Source organism: Pipra filicauda, unplaced genomic scaffold (genome assembly GCF_003945595.2).
Source record: "Pipra filicauda isolate LSUMZ 115617 unplaced genomic scaffold, ASM394559v2 scaffold520_size808073_pilon, whole genome shotgun sequence".
In the NCBI taxonomy this organism is placed as follows: Eukaryota; Metazoa; Chordata; class Aves; order Passeriformes; family Pipridae; genus Pipra; species Pipra filicauda.
The window spans coordinates 305,004-324,443 of NW_024104666.1; the positions used below are offsets into that span (position 1 = coordinate 305,004).

General features: G+C 56.1%; 2 protein-coding genes and 1 long non-coding RNA gene across 5 annotated transcripts in view; 1 reads left to right on the top strand and 2 right to left on the bottom strand.

Annotated features, from left to right (window-relative positions):
- The window catches only part of OSBP2 (oxysterol binding protein 2), a 105,132-nt gene extending 103,373 nt beyond the window's left edge, over window positions 1–1,759 (bottom strand). For both annotated transcript variants that reach the window (XM_027720772.2, XM_027720771.2), the window contains exon 1: window positions 1,425–1,759. In XM_027720772.2, coding sequence (XP_027576573.1) covers window positions 1,425–1,714 — 290 coding nt within the window. In that variant the 5' untranslated portion in view covers window positions 1,715–1,759. The remainder of the gene's footprint in view (window positions 1–1,424) is intronic.
- A 1,644-nt stretch (window positions 1,760–3,403) lies between these two features.
- Window positions 3,404–9,945, bottom strand: IQCD (IQ motif containing D). Of its 2 annotated transcripts, XM_027720780.2 has the most exons (5): window positions 9,930–9,945; window positions 8,501–9,285; window positions 7,059–7,292; window positions 4,678–4,749; window positions 3,404–3,779 (listed from the first exon to the last, which is right to left on the bottom strand). In XM_027720780.2, the coding sequence occupies exons 2-5, from the start codon at window positions 9,086–9,088 to the stop codon at window positions 3,498–3,500; spliced, it is 1,176 nt and encodes a 391-aa protein (XP_027576581.1). In that variant the 5' UTR covers window positions 9,089–9,285; window positions 9,930–9,945; the 3' UTR covers window positions 3,404–3,497. The 2 variants fall into 2 exon arrangements, with proteins under 2 accessions (XP_027576581.1, XP_027576580.1); XM_027720779.2 differs by lacking the exon at window positions 9,930–9,945 and having other exon boundaries at window positions 8,501–9,862.
- An 8,173-nt stretch (window positions 9,946–18,118) lies between these two features.
- Window positions 18,119–19,281, top strand: LOC113987738. Its single transcript, XR_003540640.2, has 2 exons — window positions 18,119–18,252; window positions 18,923–19,281. It is a non-coding gene; the product is annotated as an uncharacterized LOC113987738 (long non-coding RNA).
- The last annotated feature ends 159 nt before the right edge of the window (window positions 19,282–19,440 follow it).

Below are 19,440 nucleotides of genomic sequence, written 5' to 3' on the forward strand. Positions count from 1 at the left end.
GGAGTTTCAAACAATTCCAAGTAGATAAACACATCACTGAACTTCTACCCTGCTACCTGCCACGGTCTGACCCCAGGTTCCAGATGTTTCTTAGAGCTGGAGGAGTTTACAGTCACACCTGACAGGGAGCTGAAGCTCTGGGATCTGCTTCAGGCTACGTGTCAGCAGCTGGAGCAGAGAGGAAATCAGCTGATGAACTTTGTGTCAGGAGGAAAAACAGCTCTGGCGTAGCCTTTACAGAGAATTCCTCTCTCAGAGGGTTTGGCACTTTGAAGACTTATTCTTTATAAAGCTCAACCATCTTCAATATCTGGGATTGCTTCTGTGTCCTGAAGTACAGCCAACATCTGTTCCACAATACTGAAGGTGACAGAGCATTTGTGTTCCAAGTGACAAGAATAAACACGATCCAAACCACAGAGTGGTTTGGGTTGGAAGGGACCTTAAACCTCACATCATTCCACCCCCTGCCACGGGCAGGGACACCTTCCTAAAGGATAAAAACACCAACATCCACGTTTGTGTTTTCAGCACTGAGCTGAGACACAAAGCACAAGAGAATCTCCAGGGATGACATCACTTTGGATCCCAGCTCGCAGCCTCGGGGTGTCTGACACGCTCCTCGCTGAGCCCACAGCCCGTCTGACAGCACAGAGAGCCAGGCTGGAATCTCTGCCGAGTGCTGGAGCTTCCCTCCTTCCCCCAGGAACGCAGCCTGAGCCCGGGCTGCCTTCCCAGGCACAACCTCTCATCCCAGGCACAACCTCTCAGCCCAGGCACAACCTCCCAGCCCAGGCACAACCCCCCAGCCCAGGCACAACCCCCCAGCCCAGGCACAACCCCCCAGCCCAGGCACAACCTCTCAGCCCAGGCACAACCCCCAGCCCAGGCACAACCTCTCATCCCAGGCACAACCTCTCAGCCCAGGCACAACCTCTCATCCCAGGCACAACCTCTCAGCCCAGGCACAACCTCTCAGCCCAGGCACAACACCCCAGCCCAGGCACAACACCCCAGCCCAGGCACAACACCCCAGCCCAGCCCATCCTTCCCCGGCCGCCGCAGCGCTCGCAGCGACAGGCACGGCCGGGACAAGGATCCCCATGCTCTGGCATCCTGCCTGGCAGGGAACCAGCAGCAGGAGCAGGTTGCACAGCACAGGGACAGTGGTTTCGGGTTGTTCTGCTGGAAGGTTTGCTCAGTCCGGGCAGTTCCAGCAGCTGGAGCTGCAGCAGGAGGAAGGGAGGGATGGATGGATGGGAGACCCACGGGCAGCCGGTCTCGGGGGGACTCGCACTGTACTATGGCTCTGGAAGACCAAAACCCGACTGTGGCCTTGGCAGAGGCAAAAAAGCCCGAACGGAGTAACACGCAGCGATTTTGGCCGCGCGGCAGCGCAGCCCCCGCGGCCCCTGCCCCGGTACCTGTAGTAGCTGAGCAGCCCGTTGCTGAGCACGAACCAGCGGCGCTGGTAGCCCTTCAGGTAGTTGGTCCACTTAAAGAGCCACCCCTTGTAGGTGTCGGAGCCCGGGGGGGCGGCGGGCGGACCCCCCGCCGGACCCCCCCCTCCTCCTCCTCCGCCGCCGCCGCCGCCGCGGCCGCCCGGCTCGCTGCTCATGGCCGGCAGCTCGTGGCAGGCCAGGCAGGGCACGGCGCTGAGGAGCGAGACCAGCCCGCGGGTGCCGCCGGCGCAGAGCGCGGCCGCCTTCCCCATAGACCCCGCGGGGCCCGGCCGAGGCTCCGCCGCTCGCGGGGCCGCCCCGGCCCGTCCGCGCCGACCGGGGGCGGCGCCGCCGCCACGTGACCGCGGGGGGGGAGCGGGGGGGTGCGGGCGGGGGGGACGGGGGGGCGGTGGCGGCGTGCGCCCCCCGGCGGCGGGGCGGGAACGGCCCCTCAGCCCCCCCCCGCCATTTTGACCCCCCGCCGCCATTTCATGCCGGGGGAGTGGGGAGGGGATATAAAAAATTGGGATATAAAAAAAAATAGTTCCCATAAAAATTTTCCCGTAAAAAATCCTCCTTGGGACTGTCTTCCCTGCCAGGAGGAAAAGCCCCATCCCGCTGTCCCTCTCAGCTGCTCCCCCCCCATCCCAGCCCATGGGCCTGGATTTTATGCCTGAGGGGTCCCTTCCCCACAGGGCACCATGGGGGCAGTGGCAGGTGCTGCCCAGCCAGGTGTCCCCATCTGCTGAGGGCCCTTCCCTCCTCACTTCCTTTCCCTTCCCTCTTCCCTTCTCCCTTCCCTTCCCTTCCCTTCCTTCTTCCCTTATTTTCCCTCTTCCCTTCCCTTCCCTTCTCTCTTCTCCTCCTTTCCCTCTTCCCTTCCCTTCCCTTCTCTCTTCTCCTCCTTTCCCTCTTCTCTTCCTTTTTCCCTTCCCTCTTTCCTCTTCTATCCTCTGCCCTTCCTTTCCTGCCCCCCCAGCCTGGGGATCACCTTTCCCTGATCTCCCTAATCCACCCTGATCCCACTGATCCCATTATTCTCACCCATCACCTGCACACACAGCCCTGCAGGGTGCGGGGAGGGTGAGGGGGCTCCCCCAGCCATGTGAAATCTCCAGTGCGGGCACTGTGCTCCAAACCTCGGGATCTGGCCCTTGTCCCAAGTCCCTCTCCAGCTCTCCTGGAGCACCTTTAGGCATTGGAAGGGGCTCCAAGGTCTCCATGGAGCCTTCCCTTCTCCAGGCTGAACAATCTTTTCCCAGAAACTCTAAGGCTGTTGGTGTTTGGAACCAAAGATTCCCTGGAGAGAGGTACCTAGACAACAAACTGCCCACATGGGTACCAACATCTCAAAGCCTCCCAGATCCTGGCATCTCCTGTGGCTGCAAGGAAGGGAACACACCTCCCTTGGCCCTGTCAGAGGAGAGAGTGGCCTCACCTGATCATGGAGACTATTTGGGCTTTGTAGCCCTTGCCACTGCCCTCTCCTGGGAAAGGAGGTTGCCAGGAAGGGCCACAGGTAAAGAAGTGTCACTGGGAGGCTGGATCCAAAAGGCTGTTTGCTCCCAGCTTGCAGTTAGCTTTGGGAGTGGCTTGCAGGATTGGGAACACGGCTTGAGCTGGGCTGTGCCACATCCCACCCTCTAAAAACTGCAGACTCCAAGGATGGTGCCCAGGCAGGACTCATGTCACTCACTCACAGTCCTGCAGCTTCCTCCTGTGGAAAGGGACACGGGCTCCCAAATCCACACACCCAGGACTTGACAGAATGAGGGGAATCAGCCTCAAGTTGTGCCAGGGGATCTTTATGTTAAATATTAGGAAAGCTTTTATCATGGAAAGGGCTCTAAAGCTCTGGGACAGACTGCCAAGGGAAGTGGTAGAGTCACTATCCCTGGAAGTGTTCAAACAAACATGTGGATGTAGCACTTGAGGACATATTTTAGTGGTGAACACGGTAGTTAAATGTCTTTTCCAAACTTAACAGTTTAATGTTTTTATCCGGAAGAGCTCAGACCCAGCAGCTTTGCTGGGGCAAAGAAGGGATTTGGGGCTTTATTTTTTGCCTCCCTTGCCCTTGGCCTTGGCCCTGGCCTTCTTCAGCTTTGCCTTGAAGAAGGACCGCACCACGTAGCCTCTCCAGGCAGCCTGGATGCGGGTGGCGGCACGGTTCCTCCTGGCCTGCTCCTGCAATTCCTCCTCCTCCTTCTGCTTAAGCATCTTGCGCTCCTCCTCAATCTGGGAATACTCCTGGAGCAGCAGAGCGTGTTTCTCCATCAGCTGGGCCAGCTGGGCCTTCTCCTCGGTGTAGACAGCGTGAATCGCCTCGAACGTGGCCTGGCAGGTACAGCAGTTCAGCTCCCCCCTGTAGACCCCCAAGGGTCCTGAAACCCATCCCAAACCCTTGCAGGACCACAACAGGGAGCTGAGCTGAGCTTTTCCAAAGGGATTCAAAAAGAAACCATGTGCCCAGTACCCAGGGAATTTCATGAGATGCTGGGTCCCAGTATCTTCATGTTCTTCTGAAAAATCCTCCCACAATGGAATATTTGAGAACAGTGGAGGGGGTGTCTGCCTTGACAAATTCTACCCCAAACCTGCTCCTGCCTCCCCACAGACAGGAAACCAAAATAATCCCATTATTAAACACCTGACCGGGGGAATCATTCCTTACAATTAGCAGCAGCTTTCAGGCCCCTCCCTGCATTTTGGAGTCCAGCAGCTTTTATCCATCCCCATAAATAGTGCAGGAACGGGGAAGCCACCAGGGCCTTCCCAGAGGTGAGGTTTGGGAGTGCTCATGTGACCCTCAGGCTGTTATGGCTCAGTTGGGTGCAGGCTGTTGGGTTCCTTAGCACCCAGCACATCTCTAAAGGATCTAGCAGGAACAGGAGTGGGATTTGGGCACCAGATAGAGCCATGAGGATTGAGGATTGGAGCAAACCTGAAAAACCTGCTCCCTGGCATGTGGTGGACGTGCCTGAAAGAACGTGGCAACCCATAGGCCCCCAAATACTGTGTGATTTAGTAGTGGATGTAGCTTTTCCTAAAACCAAAGGAGCAGAGAACTCCTGGACACATAAGCAGGACAAAGATCCCTTTCCTGCAGTTCATCTGGATGGAGATCTGTCTGTCACTTCCATGGCTTCCTGGGTAAGAGCCACATGTCCATTTGGACAGGAATCTACCTGAGCGAATTCCCTCATGGCAGAGCAAAGCAGTTTAGAGCCAATACCTGTTTTGCTGCCATGTCTGTGTCGTATTTCTGGATCCAGTTCTCAATTTCCTCCTCCGTTCTGCACTTCCTCTGAAACACAAAACAAGATCAGATCCCTGCAGGCACCTGGGGCCTGAGTGAGAAGGATCCTGAGTGAGAAAGCAGGGAATCTCTGAGCCCCAGCATCACTGTATCTGTGTATAACACCCCGTCCCTGGAACAGGCTTCCCTCAGCTGACACATATGTGGTTTGCCCTGGTTTGAGGATTCTCCTGGGACATTCCCTGAGGCCCAAAGGGCTTTATTTGGTTGACAGCGTGGAGCTGGGGAGTTGAACAGCACCTGAAAGGTGCTTTCTGCAGGAGGAAATAAATGTATCCTATGGAATGCGGTAAGTCATCGACAAACCGGAGAAACCACCCTAAAATAGAAGCAATAAAGAACTGCAAAGCATGAACACAGGACAGAAAGTACTCAGAAGATGCTCTTTTAAAAGAAGGGATATTTCTGGCTGTAGAACAGTTTTGCAGTGGCTGTACTGCTGTGCAAGCAGTTATGGGCAGTTTATCCCCAACTGCTGTATCCGTGCTCTGTGGAATCATTCCTGGTCCATCTCAGGTGCCACATGATTTCCTACGTGACACTGCCCCAGGAAGCCCCAAGGGCTCCCAGGCCATCATGAGGTCACACCTCAGCTAATTAGACCACAAGTACAACCTTGTACTTGTACACGAGTACAACTTGTACTTGCTGAGGAAAGGAGGCCTCTGTGGTCAATAAATGCGTCTTCCTGAGTGCTGGAATGAGCTGAGCACTCCTCAACAAGCCCTGCTGTGCTCTGCAGCCCCAGGGACTGCCTGACACTGCCCAAGGAGGTGTAAATGGGTAGATTTTTGGGGTTGTACTGTGGCTCTAACTTGGGTTTGGTGCTTTGTCAGTGCCCAGCCCTGTTGTCAAGTTGTACTGCATCACCCAAAGCAAGAGTGAGGGATACCCCCACCACCAGCCTGGGCTGTCCTGCCCGTGGGGGGCTGTGATGGTTTGAGGGAATATCCAGGAGGAGCAAAATGAGGAGGGAAACTTTTTCCAGTTCTAGATTCTGTGTCACCAGAGTGTTCTCCTCAGGGCAGAGCTGTTGCTCCAGAGGCCTGAGCCTGCCTTGTGCTCCTGTTTCCTCCTCCTGTATCTGCTCAGCACTGGGGGGTGAAGGACTTTGGGGTGCTGCTGTGTTTGGGGCTGGACATGCCCCGCCCATGTGTCCTGGCACCCAGAACCCCCCTCGTGCCCTGGGCTGATCCCCCAGCGTGGGCAGCAGGGCAGGGGGGATTCTGTCCCTCTGCCCCCTCAGCTGAGACCCCCCCTGCAGAGCTGCCTCCAGCCCTGGGGAACAGCACAGGGAGGATGTGGAGCTGCTGGAGAGAGTCCAGAGGAGGCCCCAGAGATGCTCCCAGGGCTGGAGCCCCTCTGCTCTGGAGACAGGCTGGGAGAGCTGGGGGGTTTCACCTGGAGAAGAGAAGGTGCCAGGGAGAGCTGAGAGGCCCTTGAAGGGCCTAAAGGCGCCGAGAGCTGGAGAGGGACTGGGGACAAGTGATGGAGGGACAGGACAAGGGGGAATGGCTTCCCACTGCCAGAGGGCAGGGATAGATGGGAGATTGGGAAGGAATTGTTGGCTGTGAGGGTGGGGAGGCCCTGGCACAGGCTGCCCAGAGAAGCTGTGGCTGCCCCTGGATCCCTGGAAGTGTCCAAGGCCAGGTTGGAGGGGGCTTGGAGCAACCTGGGCTAGTGGGAGGTGTCCCTGCCTGTGGCAGAGGGTGGGACTGGATGGGTCCCTTCCAACCCAAACCATTCTGGGATGATTCTATGAAATCACATTTACCCTCATTCAACCCACCCCGAGTCCTTGGCTTATCTCTTCAGCAACATGCCAAGCAGAGCAGGAACTGCTGAGCCCTCAACATGAGCCACATTCACCTTGAACACTAAATCAACTCTAAAAGATGCCTTTCTATCAAGCCAATATTGTGTTTGCTCTGCTCACCCTACACTAGATCTCTTGTTTCTCCACCATCCCTCACCTGTCCTGCTCCAGCCTTGCTGCCCTGCACTCTGCCCATCCACAGCCTCTCCCATGCCATGTCACAGCTCCGTGGGAAGGTGCTCCCAGAGCCGAGGCAGGAGCAGGACCTGTGACAGGCTCTATCCCTGCTGTCGCTGCAGGGCTGCTTTCCACTGGAATCAGCAGAGCATGAGGACAGAGCGGGTGTGCTCTGACAAACACCATGTGCATCCTGCCAGGAACGAGCAGGGACCAAGGAATCTCTTGCAGCAGACAGCAGGCAGAGCTGACAGCTCTGCAAACAGGTTTAAATCTCCTGTCCCAGAGCTCTCCTCCCCTTTACCTTCCTGAGAAGCAGCTCCGAGGCTCGATGCTCCTCTACCAGGGCACTGAACTGCACTCGCAGGCGCTGCACGTCCTCCTGCAGCCTGGCACACCTGCCCTGGGCAGCTTTCACCTCCTCTTCTCGCTGTTTTGCCCCTTCCTTCTTCATCTGCTGGATCTCAGCCTTGCGGTCCTTGGCCAGATTTTCCATGGTGGTTTTGAGGTCTTCAATCATTTTGTCCTTCCTGTCCATCTAGAGCCAGAAAACAAGAGGAGTATCATTGGGAAATGCCAGCGAGGCTTAAGGTGGGCAGGAGAAAAAAGACCTGGCAAAGATTGAGGAGATCCAAGAAGAGACCCTTAGGTGCCTGCTCAGGTAACACCAAGGACCTGCCACTGCTGGCTGAGGGAAGAGTTAGATTTACACAGGAGCTTTGGAAACCTCCTCCCTTGCTCCTCTGGGACCCCGTTAGTAAAGGTGGAGAGTGAACAAACCACCCCAAGCCTCACTGGCACTGCCACCTGAGGAACAGCCAAAAGCAGGTTCCCTGGAGCGAGCCCCGTGTCTCCCTTGAGAGCTGGATCAGGCTCCGAGTGACTGTCTGGGGAAATCCCCAGCTGGGATCAGTGAAACAGATTTATCCACGATGCCCTGGCCAAGCTGCCAAATTGCACATAAAAATCTCAAGTGTCTCAATTCCCAGATCTCCAAGGAGCAGAGGGAATGGGGAAAGCAGGCTCTTGGTTCTGCCAGCACCGTCCAGCGCAGCGAGCACAGGACAAAACCTCCCTCACTGACCCCTCTTGCAGGGAGAAGAATGAGGAGCACATGTAGAAAACAAAGGATTGTTGTCAGGAGCTCAGGGCTTGGATGCTTGGCACAGTCCACAGGCTTGGAAAGTGCCTGGGAAGTGCCCAGTCATTCATCTGCACCTCAGCTGCAGATAAAATTAAAAATTGATGTAATTCATATAATCACTGATTAATCACAAATGCTCCAAGGCAGCTATTAGAGTCGGGAGTCACAGAAATGTTGGTTTTAAGCAAGAGTGAAGACAGGGCAGACATTAAAAATGGATTTTAATCAGAGCAATCTCTCCCTGGAATGACTTTTCATTGTTTCATCAGCAGGAACGAAGCAGCTGGCACTGTCACCCTGCCAAGACACCACCACAGCAATTTGTGTCTGTCCTGCAGCTCCTCTGGAACTTGTCTCGTTCAAGTTGGCTGGTGAGAACAGTTTCAAAACACGCCAAATTCAAGTTTTAAAAAAAAGTCAAGTGTGCAATAAGCATCCTCATTCTATTTTCCAATAAAAATAGCATCTTTAAGTTTAGGACCTGGTTTAGAAATGATTTCTGGAACTTGCTCTTTCAGAACTGCAATAAAGGGGTCAGTTTTTAGTTACCAAAGTTTTGTTCCAGTAACACTTTGCGGAAAAATATTCCCACAAGAACATACCTCCTCCTTTCGAGTCTGGATTGCTGCTGCCAGCTCTGCCTGTAGAGCTGTGATCACTTCAGTGTTTTGCTCAGCCTTGAGGGACATTTCTTCCACGAACTGAATCTTTTCTCGCTCTTCGGCAGGACTGGTCAGGAGCTTCTCCAGCATGAAATCCCTGAACTCCGCAAAGGCTTTGATAAACGCATCAGCTGGTGATGCTCTCACCTGGACTTGATATTTCAGTCCCTGGCAAAGCAAAGGGTTGGCCAGAAGGAGCCTCAGGATGTGTCTAAGAGAACATTTCAGGCGTTGCTCCCTGGCTCTCATGCTCTCCTGTGCTCCAGGGCTGGCGAGCAGGTGCTGCATTTCGTTTGAAAGCTTTTGGTGCTCCAACAGGCTGGCTGTGATCTCAGGTCCCAGCATCCTAGCAAACCTCTCCAGGGAGCCAGTGATCCGTGGGATCAACCTGGTCATCTCCAGCTTGGTAATGGTCTCATCCAAGACAGTCAGGATTCTTTCCGTCTCTGCGCTATCAGGCTTTAGCTGACGTGGCTCCAACACCCCCATGGCACCTAAGGGGGTCGTTGCCTTCTCTGGAGTTGCCATGTCCTTCACCAGGGTTCTTTACTTCACGATGATGCTTGGAATGCAGCTGGATTCCCTGTTGCCATGGATTCAACCTGTGGGCTGAGTGGTTTGAAGTCTAGAAGGGACACAGCTCGCACACAAGGTGAGACTCTCAAAAAACATCAAGGTCCCTGTGCTGCCACTGTCACTTAAATCTTCCTTCTTGGATGTTCTCTCTAAGAGAAAACCATGATGACAGCATTAGGGAAACAAGGTAATGTAGGAAAATGTGTGAGTTTCAGATGACACTGGAGTTCTCCCTGGGTGTGGGCATGCGGTCAGGACATGCAGTCGTGGGTCAGAGCTGGTCTCTGTCCCAGAGAGGCTGTTGAATGCCCACAATAAGGCAATAATATTCCCTTAACAATAATTTCCTGGCCTCGAAGGGTGGTGGGAGGAAAGCTCCCAACTGCTTCTGAGGAGCAGCTGAGCCACAGCAGCACAGTCTGCAGCTCTTGTAGGGTCCTGTGCCCACCTTGGAAGGGTGGGCAGGGTTCCCAGTAGGAAACCTCTACGCTTCAGGCCTGGCACTGCCAGAGGGTGGGAGGGGAATCTGAGGGAAAGGGCCGAGAGGAGGGGACAGGGAGGGCACAAGGAGGGGGCAGGGGGCACCGGAGTGTAGGAGGCTGACAGGGAGCGAATGGTCCCTGGGTGTGGGTCTGGGGCAGCAGGGGACCCAGGGACCCCCGGCTGTGGGACAGTCAGCGGTCGGCGGGGCGTGACTCCCAGGGGGGAGCATCCCCCGTGTGAGGGGCGGGCGGCTCGGGGGGCCGGGCCGGGAGGATCCCCGGGTGGAGGGGGAGTCCCAGGGGTCCGTTACTGGGGAGTGCCGGCCCCCGGCGGCCTGCAGCGCGCTCGGTCCCGATCCCGACCCCAGTCCCTGCCTCAATCCCGATCCTGGTCCCGGTCCCACCCGCCGCCAGCGCCTCACGTTGCCAGGCGACCGAGGGGGCGGGGTCTCTCCGGACAGCCTATGGCGAGCGGCGTTTGCCCCGCCCCGTGAGGCCCCGCCCCTCAGCGGCGCCCATCGCTTGATTGACAGCGCCGCTGTCCAATGAGGAGCCCCGCGGTGGCGACCTGCCAGGGGGCGGGGGGGGGTCTGTCATGGCGGGGGGGGGGTGTCGTGAGGGCGATGGGGAGGGGGACAAGAGGCAGCGCGTCCGCTTCGGGCTACCCAGACCTGTGTTCCTGAGAGCACGACGAATAACCTCAAAAACAAACTTCATCCCCTGGAGGTCAAATCTGCCAGGCGCGGGTCAGCCCAGTGGGTGTCCAGGAGCCCCGAGGGGGCCGTTTTGAATCACCAGACACATCCGAGTTCCCCTAAACCGAACCGTTAACGTGACTGCTTTTGCAGCGTTTAGGGCCATAAAAGTGGTAATGAACCTCAGCTGATTAGGACGCTGATGTTGTACAGGTGCAATTAATTGGTTACCCGTGAATTAATTAGCGACCCCTGCAAGGCAGCTGCTGGCCCTCGAGCGCTGCACAGCGGCCGTGCCCTCGCCCTCTGCCCGGGCAGCGACACGGGTGCCCTCGGGACAGGAGGGATTTGATTTCCAGCGGGAAACTTGGCAAAACGCTGGGTGCCAGGGCAGCTCCCGGTGATGGCAGCTGTGTCCTTGGGGCAGGAGCCGGCAGGGAGCCTTGTCCCGGGGCTCAGCCTTCCCTGGCCTGAGTGTTCCCTTTATTTTGGCTTGGCGTGTCGGAGCCCGTGAATAAAACTGGAGCGCTGGGGCTGTGCCACTGCTCCAGCACGTCACACGTTATTAACTTTCCCTACGCAAAGCAAACAAGAGTCTGGTGATGGGAGATGCAGTGGGACCACCAAGGCTGGGGTTTATGGCCTGGCACTGGTCAGGATGGAGGAGAGGACACCCACGGAGGTGGTGGCAAGGCTTGCCCAGGTCTGTGCCTTCCCAAACTGATCAGGACCGTGGATCAGAGCAGGCCTGTGTTGGCTCTGGGGTGCTGGGCTAGACACAGAATCACAGAATCATTAAGGCTGGAAAAGCCCTCTGAGACCATCGAGCCCAACCCTTCCCCAGCACTGCCAAGGCCTCCACTGACCCATGTCCCCAAGTGCCACATCCACACGGCTTTTAAATCCCTCCAGGGGTGGGAACTCCACCACTGCCCTGGGCTTGACAGACCTTTCAGTGAAGACATTTTCCCTACTATCCAGCCTAAACCTCCCGTGGCACAGCTTGAGGTCATTTCCTCTTGTCCCAAAACAGGGTCTTTCACCCTGTGTGCAAGAGGCCACATGCCCTGAAGACATTTTGGCAATTAAATCCATCATGAAAAGACTGTCTTTTTCTTTGCAAAGTTGAGGAGTGTCTTGATTGCTTCATTTGAAATGGGCCACTGCTCTCCAAGAACTGCAGACCTGGCCTTCCTTACGACCACGGCCTGGAGATGGGATCAGTTGCCCAATGACTGTCACCAGTCCCCTGTGTCCTGGTGCACACAGCCTGCTCAAGGGACAGCAAGTCCTTGGGATGTACAGGAAGGGAGGAGAAAAAGAGCGGAGCCGTGGGTCTCATCCAAACCTCCTCTAAAGTAGGGAAGACTGCGGATCACTGCTGCTCCCTCCTGGATCTGGGTAATTACAGACATTCCCATCCTGCAGGCAGAGATGGAGGTGATGACACAAGTCCAGAGCAGCCTGACTTGTCCTGCAGCTTCACACACCACTCCAGGCCAGCAGCAGCTCTTGCACCAGGAAGGAAACCAGGTCGATTTGGGAGCTGGGTGAAACACCACTGAACCTGCGTCAATCCCACCTCATCCAGGAAGTAGGAAAACCTCAGATCCATCCTCAAACAATTCCCTGCACCCAAAGCCACCAGACTGCATCACTGCCCAGAGCCAGAGGTGCCCGAGAATCCAAATTACATGGGACACATCTGAGCAAGGAAGGGAGAGCCAGGAGAACCCTGGGTGCAGGTACAGCCCAAGCACAGAGTCTCCCATGGTTTGAGTCTGGCTTTGTTCCAGCACGAGGGCCTTGTGACAGACACCTGAGCACCAGAGACCTCCCTGGCCCCAGCTGGGCTTTCCCCCACCATCCAAACCCCTCTCCAGGTGCTGGATCCTGCTCCTCTATGGCAAAGGGAAGCACAGAGTGTGGGACCCAACCAGCTTGAAAGGCCCTGATCCACCCCAGCTTGGCTTGCCCCAACAATTCCCTGTTCCTGCTGCCACCCGTGTGTGGGACAGGGGGAGGGACAGCAGGGAGGGGATGATTTAAACCGATTGTGCAATGATGGGGAAAGAGCAGAAGCACACAATGAAGCCTTGCTACAGCCAACAGCACCACAACCTGTCACTGCAGGGACAGTCCCCTCCTGCCACCGTCCTCTGGCTGCAGCCTTGCCTCGCACTCTGCTGGGAATGTGGAGCTCTGGCATCACACCAAGCCCTGGAGGAATCCACAGGGCTGACTGATCCCTGACCACATTCCACCTGCAGCTCCTGGTGCTGTTCACTCATTCCCATGTTGTGCCGTCAGTGGGGTGACGTGCTTCTCATCCCTATAGTGAGCAGTTGGGAAGGATTCTGCACTTCCCTGGCCCCCAGAGCCTGTGAGAAAGGCTCAGGAAGGGCATGGAGAATCCAGGGAGTCCCTGCAGTACGGAACTTGCTGAAGAGACGAGTGTGGTGGGGTTTTAGTGTAAGCTCTGAGCAAACGGACTCAAAAGGGGCAGCCCACTTGGATATTGGCCTGGAGGTGCTGGGCTGGATGTGGGAGCACCAGGCTGGAGCTGGGTGGCAGGAGCAGGAGTGTAGAGGGACATGGGCTCAGGCAGAAGCATCTCTGCAGCCAGCTGTGGGCAGCTCTGGGAAAGGAAAATCTCCCTGCATGTGTCAGGGTACTGAGACCAGAGTGTGTGAGTTCGGTCAGGCCAAACCTCAAATCCTCAATTAAGTTTTGGGTCCCTCACGACAAGACAGACACTGAGGGGCTGGAGCGTGTGCAGGGAAGGGAACGGAGCTGGGAAGGGGCTGGAGCAGCAGGAGGGGCTGAGGGAGCTAGGGGGGCTCAGCCTGGAGAAAAGGAGGCTCAGGGGGGACCTTCTGGCTCTGCAACCCCCTGACAGGAGGGGGGAGCCGGGGGGGTCGGGCTCTGCTCCCAGGGAACAAGGGACAGGAGGAGAGGGAACGGCCTCCAGCTGTGCCAGGGGAGGGTCAGGTTGGATATTGGGATATTTCTTCCTGGAAAGGGTGGTCAGTCATTGGAACAGCTGCCCAGGGCAGGAGTGGAGTCCCCATCCCTGGAGGGATTTCAAGGCCGTGGATGTGGCACTTGGGGACATAGTCAGTGATGGCCTTGGCAGAGCTGAGGGAACAGTTGGACTTGATGATCTCAGAGGGATTTCCCAGCCTTAAAGATTCTGTGATTCTATAGTTCTATTTAAGTCACAACCTCCAGTCTCCCAGGCAAATTCCAGCTGCTTCCTTGCTGTGCCGAGTGGGAACACCCAGGGCTGGATCAGCCCAGAGACCCAACCCCTGCAGAACCAGGTCCAGGGGACTGCCAACACCCACAGCCTGCCCTGGGGAACAGTACAGCTCCAACAGCTCCAGGGGCTTCCAGGCCATGGGGCTGGGGAGGTGGTGAGGACAGGGCAAAGGGGGCCAGGCATCACCCCAGGCCTGGGGCTCTTTGTCCCAGGGGTGCTGCTGCGTGCCCGGGCTGACTCCTGCCGTGGGAACACTGGGATCAAGGACAGCACTGAGCTGGGGGACTGGAGAAACTGGTGACTGGCTTCTCCCAGCACGGGGAGGATGGGGAGGGACCCAGAGGGGCTGAGCTCTGTGAGCTCCACACAGAGGAGCTCTGTTAGAGCCCCACAGCCCCTCTGCTTCCGTGGCAAGGGGAGGACACATCCCTGTTCCCTTCAGGGTGCTGCTGCATCCCAGGAACCGCCTGGGGACCCCCATGGTGCTCAGGGTGTCTTTTGGAGGATGGATGGGTGGATGGAGGGATGGATGGATGGATGGGTGGATGGGTGGATGGGTGGATGGATGGTTGGTGGATGGATGGTGGATGGATGGTGGATGGATGGTGGATGGATGGATGGTGGATGGATGGTGGATGGATGGATGGTGGATGGATGGTGGATGGATGGATAGTGGATGGATGGTGGATGGATGGTGGATGGATGGTGGATGGATGGATGGATGGATGGATGGTGGATGGATGGTGGATGGATGGATGGTGGGTGGATGGATGGTGGATGGATGGTGGATGGATGAATGGATGGATGGATGGTGGATGGATGGTGGATGGATGGTGGATGGATGGATGGTGGATGGATGGATGGTGGATGGATGAATGGATGGATGGATGGTGGATGGATGGTGGATGGATGGATGGTGGATGGATGGTGGATGGATGAATGGATGGATGGATGGTGGATGGATGGTGGATGGATGGATGGTGGGTGGATGGATGGATGGTGGGTGGATGGATGGATGGTGGATGGATGGATGGTGGATGGATGGTGGATGGATGGTGGATGGATGGATGGTGGATGGATGGATGGATGGTGGATGGATGGATGGATGGTGGATGGATGGATGGATGGGGGGTAGATGGATGGATGGTGGATGGATGGATGGATGGTGGATGTATGGATGGATGGTGGATGGATGGATGGATGGTGGGTGGATGGATGGATGGTGGGTGGATGGATGGATGGTGGGTGGATGGATGGATGCAGTTGTTACCATAGCAATAGGGATGAACTGCACAGCAGAGCCAACCTGAACCCACCTGAGTTGAGAGTTTGATGGAGGGAGGACAAAGCCAAGGACTCTGGAATCAGAAAATGGGGAGACAAGGAAAGAGCAGCCAGTCTCTGCTTCTCCTAGCACAAGAACTGGGGACATGCAGTGAATCTGCCCAGATTGTAGGTTTACAACAACCTAAGGGTGCTGGTTTTTCACATTCCATTATTAAACACCAAGACCTTGCTCCAGGATGCTGTGGAGGCTGGATATGTACAGGAGAGTCCAAAGGCCATGGAGGGCAGGTCAGGCTGGTGGGGGCTGGAGGGGAATAGGTGAGCTGGGGGACCCTGGTGGGCTTTTTGCTGGATGAGCAGAGCAGTGTTCAAACAGCAGCTGAAGCCCTGTGTGGTAACACATGAATGGCCACCAAATCCACTCTCTCACTTGGTTTTAAACCAGTCCTTTTCTCACAGCATCTTCCCACAAGGAAAACCCCAGGGGTGGCCAGCACAGGTCGGCCACCCCTGAGTGGCAACCTCCAGCTCCTCTCTAGAAACTTGTGGCAGGATTTGCTTGTTGGCATTTTGTTATTATTCACCTCAACACATCTCTGGGTGTCAGTGCTGCTCAAAAAGTGGTGTAGATGGACACCATCCTGTCACTGGTGCCAGCACGACCAGAGATGTTCCCTGTCTGTCCTATCCAGCAGCTGTCACAGTGAAACACAGAATGGTTTGGGTTGGAAGGGACCTTAAAGATTATCCAGTTCCTTGTGGTGAACAGCAGATCCCCATTTTCCTGGACAAACCCAACAGGCAAAAGCTGAGGTCAAGAAGGAAGGGCCTGTCCATGGAGAGGACAGTGTGCAGGGCAGATTTATCCCAGCTGGGAGGAGGACAAACAACAAGAAGGTGCCTTGAATACTCAGGAAAGGCAAGACTTGATAGACCTGTGGTTTGAAGCCAATGTAGGTGCCAAACCCTTGTTTTCTATGCAGTACTTTCAGAGCCTTTCAGCACTTGAATCATGTCTGTGGAGAGGTTAGGGAAAAATTTTATTTCTTTAAAAAAATAGTCTTAGAGTAAATGGAGAATTCATTGTCAAGGCCTGATGGCTCCCAGTTTTGAGCACTGGAGTTTGACTTGCCTGTGCTGTCCTGGAGTCTGAGCTATGCCTTTCTCATCAGTCATGAGATTTCTCTTCAGAATTCCAGCTGAGGGACACAGCTTGAAGGTACTGAGCATTTTTCAATCCAGTGAAGAAAAAACTTGAGCATGTGACAGCAACCTTCCAAGATCCAATTATTCCCTCAAGGCCACTGGGAAGCATAAAAAATTAGCAACTTCATTTCAAGGAGAAAAGGTTTATGTTATGAAACCTCAACATTGTGATGGGGACTGGAAAATCAGGCCACAGAATCGTGGGATCTCCTGAGCTGGAAGAGACCCACAAGGATCATCCAGTCCAACTCCTGGCCCTGCACAGACACCCCAACAATCCCACCCTGTCCCTCAGAGCGTTGTCCAAACCCTCCTGGAGCTCTGGCAGCCTTGGGGCTGTGCCCACTGCCCTTGGGTAGTTCAGTGCCCAAACACCCTCAAGGCACGAGCCAGGAAAAGCTCCATCCCTTTCACAAAGGAAAACAGTCTTTGGAGAGGTGTTTCATTCCTGCAGCTGCCACTGCTCCGTTTCCAGCCCGGAGCTCTCCAACCACCACCTCCTCACGGATTTACAAGGGCAGCAGCACCAGACAGGGGGAGGGATTGTGCTGATTTATTGCTGTAACGGGACCGTTAACTTCCTAAAATTCCAGCGGGTTGGAAGCCGTGGCCGGAGCGGGGCACAGCCTGCAGGAGGAGCTCTCTAGACGCGTCTCTTGCTCTTTTCTTTGTCGGCAGCAGCCGCTGGCTTCTTGGGCTTCGCTTCAGCCGCCGCCGAAGGACGGGTGGGACGGGCGGGCACCTTCCCACTCCTGCGATCGAACACTTCCAGGGATTTTTTAAACTGTTCCTCTGCCTTCTTTTTCCACTCCATCTTTCTCTCCTGGTCTTTCAAAAACTGCTGCTGTAGCTGTTTGTGGAGACTTTTAGTCTTCTTTTTGGCCTCTTCAAATTGTTTTACCTTTGTGAAAGCAAATGTAAGACCTGAGAGCCTCTGTCCTACTATGAAATAAAGGATTCCAAAGTGATGCTTGTCTTCAGGAAGAGACACATCCCACCATATCCCTCAGTATGGCCAAGGAAAAAGCCCCAGTATGTGTAATCACAGAACTCCAGAATTGTTTGGTTTGGAAAGGATCTTAAACCCCATCTCCCACCCCCTGCCATGGGCAGGGACACCTTCCACTAGCCCAGGTTGCTCCAAGCCCTGTCCAACCTGGCCTTGGACACTTCCAGGGATCCAGGGGCAGCCACAGCTTCTCTGGGCAACCTGTGCCAGGGCCTCACCACCCTCAGAGGGAAGAACCCATCTAAACCTACTTTCTCCCAGGATATCTTAGGAACAACATCTGAGTCCGGGTTAAGCCCATGGCAAAAAATGCCTGTAGCTCATTCCAAACCACAGGTGGCTTGGACATAGGATACGGCAGCTGTGTCCAGAGGTCAGGATGGAGGCTCAACCATTCATGTCAAAGGTGGCCCAAATCCAAGAGCTGCCTCCTCCTGACCATTGGAGGGAGCCTTGGCACCCCTATCCTGATGCTGAAGACCTAAAGGCCCCTTTGTGCCAGAGGGGGCCACGAACCCCATCCCAGGGGGGCAGCACCAGCAGGGCCTGGAGGGGTCAGGGGGAGAGGAGAGCCCACCTTCTCCTCCAGGAGCAGCTGCTCGTGGACAGTGGAGCCGGGCAGGACACTGTCCGGGTCGAGGTCCCAGTCCCCAGGGCTGCTCTGGGTGAGAAGGGCTTTGTGTCAGAGAGCAGGGGGTGCAGTGGGGGCTCAGCCATGGCCCACAGGCCTGCTCACAGCCCCTGAGCGGGAGGGTCCCTCAGCCCAGAGTGGGGTCTCCCAGCCTCAGGAGGGTGTGAGGGTCCCCCAACCCAGGGGGGTTCCCCAGTCCCACATGAAGGTCCCCCAGCCCAGGACGGTGTGAGGGTCCCCCAGCCCCGCACCGGGGCCCCTCGAACCGCCGGCTCTGGGGCGGTGGGAAGAAGGTGACGCGAGGCCCTGTCCTGCCCTGCTCCTCCATGACCCGCTGGCCCCTGCTGTTGGTGGTCGGTGGTTGCCATGGTGACATTGGCACCCACCGGACTGGCACCGTCACCAATGGCTGCCTGAAGGTGGTGACCTCCCTCTGTCCCCACATGGAGCACCCCTGTGTCCCCGTGAGGGACACCCCCAGCCCCTGCATCTCCAGCTGTCGGGCTCCAGGGCACCCGGGATCCACAGTGTGGGGACACACAGGGTGAGCAGGACCCCACTGGCAGCATCACTCCATGTCCCTGATGGGCACAGAGTCACAGAAACACAGAGTCATGGAATGGGTTGGGTGGGAAGGGATCTTAAAGCCCATCCAGTCTCACCCCCTGCCATGGGCAGGAACACCTTCCACCAGCCCAGGTGGCTCCAAGCCCCGTCCAACCTGACCTTGGACACTTCCAGGGATCCAGGGGCAGCCACAGCTTCTCTGGGAAACCTGTGCCAGGGCCTCCCCACCCTCACAGGGAAGAATCTCTTCCCAATATCCCATCTAAACCTACTTTCCTTCAGTTTGAAGTCGTTCCTATTTGTCCTGTCTCTCGAAGCCCTTGTCAATAGTCTCTGTCCATCTCTCTTGGAGGCTCCTTCTCAGGTACTGGAAGGCCACAAAGTCACCCTGAAGCCTTCTCTTTTCCAGGCTGAACAATCCCAATTCTCCCAGCATTTCCACATAGGAGAGGTGCTCCATCCTTCTAATCTCCGTGGCCTCCTCTGGACTCTCTCCAGCAGCTCCACGTCCTCCCTGTGCTGTTCCCCAGGGCTGGAGGCAGCTCTGCAGGGGGGTCTCACCCGAGGGGGCAGAGGGGCAGAATCCCCCCTGCCCTGCTGTGGGATCCACTGTGGGATCAGCCTAGGACATGGTTGGTTTTCTCCAGGGTCGAATCCTGCCTGAATCCCTGATACAGCCCAACAGCAGCTCCTGGGGCAGGGACACGACCAGCACAAACTTCAGCATCCGCAGGCTCCGGGGGCTCAGCTCTCCAGCAGGGATGGTGCCCCGGGGTTGTGGAAACGAAGGAAGAGTAACGCAGCTGCTCCGAGTACAACGAGCTGGTGTGACCTCTTGGCAGGAAATCCAGGGAAAACCAGCAGCAGTTCTTCTAGATCCATGCCAGAGCACTGGAAATAAGCTCTTCTGAGGGGTTGGAGTGTGAAGTCTGTGCTGCTGGGAGTGCAGGGGGTTTGAGCTACACCAGCAATGGAGAATCTTGCTATAAAGACAGTCAGCCCAGTTTTCACATCTCATTTGTTCCAGGGCCCTGACAGGGACTCTGAGACCACCACGTGCTCGGGGAGTGTTGTTTTATTCCAGAACAAACTGTGCTGCTGAGGCAGGACAGCAACTTGCTGTGAGTCAGGATAGTTGGAGTGTCACCAACAGCTGTTTTTCCTT